This window comes from Triticum aestivum, chromosome 5D, assembly GCF_018294505.1.
Source record: "Triticum aestivum cultivar Chinese Spring chromosome 5D, IWGSC CS RefSeq v2.1, whole genome shotgun sequence".
NCBI classification, from domain to species: Eukaryota; Viridiplantae; Streptophyta; class Magnoliopsida; order Poales; family Poaceae; genus Triticum; species Triticum aestivum.
The window spans coordinates 465,563,725-465,570,957 of record NC_057808.1 but is presented as its reverse complement, the minus strand read 5'-3'; the positions used below and the strand labels follow the sequence as shown (position 1 = coordinate 465,570,957).

Genomic DNA, 7,233 nt, shown 5'->3' with positions numbered 1-7,233 from the left:
GATTTGTCAAAATGCAATAAAACATGATATGCAATGATGATCTATGTATAACATACCAAATTGAAAATTTGGGATGTTACAGAGGCCAACCGAGCATCAATGTCGAAAAACTACTAAACTAAGCATCAATGATGAAAAAACATAAATTATCTTGCATGTACTATGGAAACCTAAAGCGACGATGGCAAAACTAAGTAGGAAGAGGAGGCTACGAATCCAACTCAAGTCAGATTCGTACCTTAGGATGGCAGGCGGGAAGAGATGGGATCGGCCGGCGCCGAGTTCCTCCAGACTATAGTGTCGTCGCCGTCGCCGTTGATTAAGCCGGCGCAGATGTGGTGCCTTATTCTTCTTCTTGTCGCCGGGCACGTCAAGGACGGTGAAGGGGACAAGGATGGTGAATTGATTCCTGTCGTCGGCACGTCAGGGGCAGTGAAGGGGACGAGGACGAGGACTTGACCTCGATATGGATCGATTAGACGTGGTTCTAGTCGTGGAGGTGGTCGGTTGAAAAAATATTTCATCATGGACCATTATGCCCTTCTCGAATTAAACAAATTAAATTTAATCATTTCTAATCACCCAACAGATCGGACGGCTAACAAAAATCAGAGGGGTCGATACTGGGTAGTACTCCGAGTACTGCCCCAATCACCGTAAAAGAGCTCATGTATACATGTGTGCAGGGTGCACTTTCTCTGGGACACAAAAAGAAAGCTAAGTGGAGTACTTATTACATTCGCATCCCTCAGAAAAAACGCAAAAAAGGCATCCCTCATAAAAGTACCTCCTCCGTCCCATAATGTAAGTCTATTGTCAAAAAACGTCTTACATGGGACATAGGGAGTAGTTAGCTTGGTAGCCAACAAGGGTCAAGTTAGGATGCATGCCAGAGCTTTTGTACAGGATGTAAGTCTACCAGACAAACTTGCAGTGGACACAAATCTTCGGGTGGCTCACATTTGATTCTCCACGGGAGAAGTTTTCTTCCATCCATTATCTAAACAAAATTCTCCACGGATGAGCATAGCAGTATCAACCTCTCATGTTTCTGCACGTGTGTTGAGGGCGAGGATAGCGAAAGAAACAGACGACGAAGGCAACGGGCCCGGCCATGGCGCCGTCTCGTCGATCGGGTCGAAAACTGAAGCCGGTGCGCAAAGAAACAAACAAAAAAGAAAGAAACTCTGAATAACAAGTCAAGATCGTTCTAACGGACGGGGAACCGCAACGAAGAGGAAAGAACTCTCAAGCAGATCGATCGAGTGTGCACTGCACCAGTCGGAGTATATGATTACACCTCGAAAGGATTTGGGCCAAGAACAGCTGCTCGGTCGTTGGGTAGATCAAGATCCTCATGTGAAGATTAATTGAGCTTTAACCTCGTATATAGTACTCCATCAAACACTTGTGTGTAGTTTCCGGAATAGATTCAAAACAAAATATACTACTACTACATCACATGCATATAGGCATATGCTAGCTAGCTTGTGCCGAGGAAGACGTATGTCCGAAGCATCACCTCGTCGCAAGAAGCAGACATCAACTCAGGCGGACGGCACCGAGGCGCGGTGGTGCCCGGACGCTGACGCCACGGAGCGCGTGGCCGCCGCGCCTGAACATGCGGCAGAAGGCCATGTGCGCCCGCACGGCCTCCTCCACGCCCATGGCCGCGGTGCGCTTGCTGCGGCTGGCCTCGTACTTGACGGACTCGGAGCACAGCCCGCACAGCCACCGGCCCCCGAAGTAGGCCCTCACGCCGCCGATGTACTCGCGGGTGCACTCCTCCTCCAGGCCGCAGCACACGCAGCTCACCACCACCGCCGGCTCCACCGCCTCCATGTCTAACTTAGAAAGTTGGATTATTACCTAGAAAACCACGGCGGGCTCTTCTTCTTGGACTGGTTAATCTGAAAGAAGAAGAAGAAGAATCAGGTTCTCTTGTGCTTTTCGTGCTGTGTTTGTGTGGTGTGTGCAGACAGCGGTAAGTTCATTTATATATCGTTTGGGAGGCCCAGGGCACCTCGGCTCTCGCGCGCTGTCATGGCGACCGCGACCCGAGCGAACAACAGTTTGTTTTGTCACATGGACTCACGTACCCCCGGCCGCTCACCGGCCGGCAGGTGATATTTTTGCCACGTTTACTTACACTATGCTAGCTGCTCCTGTTCTCATCAGGTTCTACGTACGCTAGTGAACTACTTGTTCCTCGCCTGGTTTAATTTGCCCTCACGGGAAGGGAATAGAAGAACATTTCGTCCAGCTCTTTGTGTCGTCCAATTTAATTTGCCTGAGGACTATGATCAAATCTCCGCGCGCTTTAGTCTTCGAATAGACCATCTTTGATTGCTATTTCGTGATTTCGATGATACATATAATTCATCATGTGTGGATTGACCTTGATCACTTCAAGTCGGAGCTAGGTGCGCGGAGGAATCCATGTCATCTATGCCCTAGATCACAGGCAAAGATCGGCACCAGCTGGTTCCCTACGTACACCTTCATATCCCACTATGCTGGCCGTTCTTTTCCTTGCTTCTGCCAATGTGCAAGTGGAACCTAACTAATGGCACATATGGATAAGCACGTTTTGCTATTACTTAGTCAACTAAATATTGTTGGGCTTCATCAGCCGATATTCTGTGTATGCACTCTCTGCTGGTTTTTTTCCCCACCCGATGATGGTGGAGATGAGGACACTGGTAGAAAAAGGCCCATTTGTCCAGGTTCATAAGGCCCATTTGTCCCGGTTCCTGAACCGGGACTAAAGGGTCGGTACTAAAGCCCAGTACCTTTAGTCCCGGTTCTTATATGAACCGGGACAGATGGGGCTCCACGTGGCCGCTGCGGCTTGCCCAGGCAGGGGGGCTTTTTGTCCCGGTTGGTAGCACCAACTGGGACCAATAGCGTCCACACGTCAGCAGTTCAGGGCTGGGTTTTTTGTTTTTTTTTGGGGGGGGGGGGGGGGGGGGGGTTGGGGTTTTGTTGGGTTAATTTAGGGGTTTCATACATTGTGTTAGCTAGCTAATAGAGAGAAGTGTCCTCTCTTATCTCCGTGCTTGGTCGACTCTACGTACTATACTTATAGAGAGGACTCGACACGCTAGCTAGTAAGCAAATGAAGGAAACCATTAAGCACACAAGATTGTCATGAACATATACAAAGAGAAGTGATCGACCTCTCTTTCTCCGAGAGATTGGTCGAACAACAAGTTTTCGTACATCTATACAACGCTACTACATACATATATACAATATAAGATCTCTTACAATCCCTAGCATCTGATGTCAAGTTTCACATGGTATTCTCCATCTTTATCTATGACGTGGTCAAGAAATAATCCCGCCAATTCCTCTTGAATTGCTTTTATGCGATCTTGTGGTAGGAGTTCATCCCGCAACTGCCAAAGCTAATTTGAAGAAGGGGGTCAATACATATATATGAATGAAACTCAACACAAATGATGGTAATAAAATAAAATTGTGAATATTATTGCTTACGCACTTCATAATCTTCTTCAGAGTAGCCTCGCTTAGAGGTCGCCGCCTTGTAGATGTACTCGCAAATGTAGTATCTACAAAAATTATTCCCGCCTTCCTGCTACAACCACTTTACGAGAAATAGAGGTCAATCAAACTGATAATCAAGCATTATAAATGGTATTGATGAAACTAGCTAGAATAAATGGGAGAGGCGCGCACGGAACTAGCTAGTAGTACTTACTTTCGGGCGTGTAAATTGCAGCTTCCCCGGCAGTCCCGAAGCTTCTGCGGTGAACACTTTCCAAACCCTGCGAGACAAAGAAAATAAGTATTACTTGATATCATGAAATGAAAAAAGTTGCCGATATGGTGTGATAATGATCGATTGAACTTACTTCTCGAGCATTTCAGTCATGTCCGCATACTCCTTGGGATCTTTTCGTCTTGAGTCTAAGATGGTTACTAGTCCCTGCTCAAGCTTAATCTCTAGGAAAATAAAGTGGAAGCTGCGGACGCATGCATGACTCATCAATTACATTAGTATAACACCTCGAGTAATAAGAGAAATCCAATATGCACAAGACAGTAACAATCACTTGAAGTTGTAAGGAAAGAGTATTTTATCTTTGTTTTGATTTTGAAGCAAAGATTTTAGCAAGTTGGCCTCGGCTTCTTTGGCATCATGTTTAACCGTCCATTCATCTATGAGATTTGTGTTAATGAACCCAATATCATAGATTTGTCTTTTCTTGCATTCGACGATTTTCAATCTGCATAATATAGTGAGGATAATTATATATAGATGCAATGAAAGAGCTGAGCTATATATAGAGACTTAATTACAGAAGTAGTACTTACAGACAGTAGCAAGTGATGATTATTTTATCGAGGGCCTTTTGATTGAAAAACTGGAAGAACTCCTCAAATGGAACAAACAACAAATCAATTCCAACGAGGTCGTGCTCCTCTTTAACTCTCAGCATCAAAATATCCTTCCCAGACTTGCAGGTGTCCATGTACCACTTATGGAATCTTCGCATCATCGTTGTTAGATGAGGATGACCAGGTTTGACGAGAGGCTTCCTGTCGTGGTTTTGTCACGGCAGATGTCCTAGAGAAAGGACTTAGTCGTGAAGCCATCGCTACGGGTTAGCTTAAAGGGGTTAAAGCGGACAAGGGACGCAATAGAGTTTTATACTAGTTCGGCCCCTTACGATGAAGGTAAAAGCCTACGTCTAGTTGTGATGGAATTGATGGGGTGTTAAAGAGATTTCTAGCGTCATAAACCAGTGGCAAGCGAGATCGGTGCCTCCTCTTCAGGACTTCGTTCGACACACTCTGATCCAGCATAATCCGGTAAGCTTGTGCATCCAAAGCGGCCCGCTCCGCGGCTATCCTGGTAGCCTTAGCTGCTAAGTCGGCTTTGGCCTGGGTGATCTAATTTTTCACTTTCGCGATTTCCGCATTGTGTGCATCCTGATCCGCCGGGTTAACCTCCGCCATCAGTGTTGCCAACGCGTCAAACAAATCAGATAGAACCTGAGCTGGCGGTCGCACAGGGCCTCCTGCCCCGGCCGCTGTTGCCGCTGCCGATCCGGAAATCATCGCCGCTGCGGTCGAAGAGTGGAGTGTTGGTGGCGTGCCGGTCATGAAGATCGCAACCCGGTTTGGCAAATCAAAGGGGTCCGGAATACTGTTGCCATCGGAACAGCCCCCAATCCGGCCATCTTGTAACTGATATAACGACTCGGTCTCTCCGGTCGATGACTCGTCGCCGGAATAAACGACGGTCTCACCACCGGATTCCAATCTATCCTCAGATTCCCCTCCATGGATTACTCCCACGAAGACACGCTTCATGACAGGCTTGACCCAGGCAGATCTCGCACGCTGAGCCATTTCGACGAGATCGGTGCAGACGTCCGGCTCAGGGCCCGGTTCGCCGATCTTGCCAATGAAAACGTGTATGCCACCAAAGGGGACCCGGTACCCGTACTCGATTGAGCCGGCCTCGGGGCCCCAGCCTGCATCGTCGATGTAGAGCTTGCCGCGACGACTCTTGGTCATCCGGCCATAGCGTAACCCTTGAGTCCTTCAAAGTTGCCCTCCAAGAACTTGAAACCATCGTGCGATAGCCCCACGGTGGGCGCCAACTGTCGTGGTTTTGTCACGGCAGATGTCCTAGAGAAAGGACTTAGTCGTGGAGCCATCGCTACGGGTTAGCTTAAAGGGGTTAAAGCGGACAAGGGACACAAGAGAGTTTTATACCAGTTCGGCTCCTTACGATGAAGGTAAAAGCCTACGTCTAGTTGTGATGGAATTGATGGGGTTTCGATGACCAGGGAGCGAATACGCTTTGGCTAAGTCTTGAGTTGTTGTCTGTTGTCCTTGAACCGCCGCCGGGTCGTCCCCTTATATACATGGGTTGATGCCCGCCGGTTTACAGAATCTCGAGGCCGGCTCATAATCGTGTCCGGCTCGGTCTCTGCTACTTCTATCTTACAACACAAGTTTACATATCAATGCCGGTTTATGTCTACAGGCCTTAAACCGGCTTGGGCCCTGGGCCTTCATGAAGCGTCACCGTCTGTCTTCATGGACTTCAGATACAGATGAACTACTTGTGGGGTTAACACGACCTCTCCCGGCCGGTTTACGCCTAGTGGTAATATCCCCAACATTAGGCCCCAGATAGATTTGAACTGGTTCATGTCAATCCTCAATACTTCAGAAAATTTCTTGTTCAACAGCTTCACACAATCTTGTAAACCGCCGTGACATCATCTTCTAGGATCACGGTAAACCGCCGTGACGTCACCTGTCATTAACGAGCCTCCGACAATCGACGCGACAGCTCCGCCTTATATCCAAAATTTAGGCTCCTTGATTTTCGCGCCTGACGCTTATCTTTCTGCCCTTATAAATAGGGCCAGGGTGTCTTTCCATTCCGCCCCCCCCGTATCTCTTCACCTCGTCCTCTTCCTTGCGCTGCCCGACCTTTGGAGCTCCGCCGTCACCGTCGACCTTCGCTTCTGCCTCAACTCCGGCCGCTGCATCACCCTGAACGCACTATAGAATCGCGGCGCCTCTCCGCTCTTCAATCAGCATCGGTAAGCCTTCTTTCCTTCCGCCATAGATCTGTCTTTAGGGTTTCAGTGTTCATCAGTGTTCGTCGGTGTTCGTCGTTGTGCAATAGCACTTTGATTCAAACCTTGATATTTATCCTGTACGGCGATAGCTGTAGCCCTTCTTTTCCATCCATGCATCTCGTTTAAGTAGAAAATCCCATCTGAACCTTCATCAACTACTTCGGTACCAATATTTAGGTATGAATATATTTTCATTTTCTGACATGCGATAGATCCAAAATTATAATGCCAACTTGTGAAACATGTTTTTCCCTTCACTTATACATCTTTAATACCAGATTGGGCGGTTTAACTTCATATACAAAATGATGACCCAATAGATATCATTAGTCCCCTGTTGAACCGCCAATGCTTTCATCATTGTACTGTTTCCATTGTCAGACTCCGGTTTACAAAGAACCAATCCTGGTTTATCAGTATGCTTGTATCCTTATACTGCTGTGTAGTTGTCCATTGTAAATCTTAAACCGGCAATAAACATGTTTCAGATTTCCATTGCCATGGCCAAGCAAGTCTATGAATGCAATTGGGCTCCCTCTCGAGTAACCGAAGAGCAGTTAAACAATATTGTTAAAATGGGCGCTTTAGCTAAGAAAGATGT

General features: G+C 47.3%; 1 protein-coding gene across 1 annotated transcript; it reads right to left on the bottom strand.

Moving 5' to 3' along the window:
• Window positions 1-1,291: 1,291 nt before the first annotated feature.
• LOC123125542 (uncharacterized) lies at window positions 1,292-1,971 on the bottom strand. The gene has a single exon (XM_044546012.1). The coding sequence runs from the start codon at window positions 1,840-1,842 to the stop codon at window positions 1,543-1,545; it is 300 nt and encodes a 99-aa protein (XP_044401947.1). The 5' UTR covers window positions 1,843-1,971; the 3' UTR covers window positions 1,292-1,542.
• Between the last annotated feature and the right edge of the window lie 5,262 nt (window positions 1,972-7,233).

Bases quoted from the DNA above. Each gene is read 5' to 3' on its own strand.
- LOC123125542 (XM_044546012.1), bottom strand. From the start codon at position 1,842: ATGGAGGCGGTGGAGCCGGCGGTGGTGGTGAGCTGCGTGTGCTGCGGC.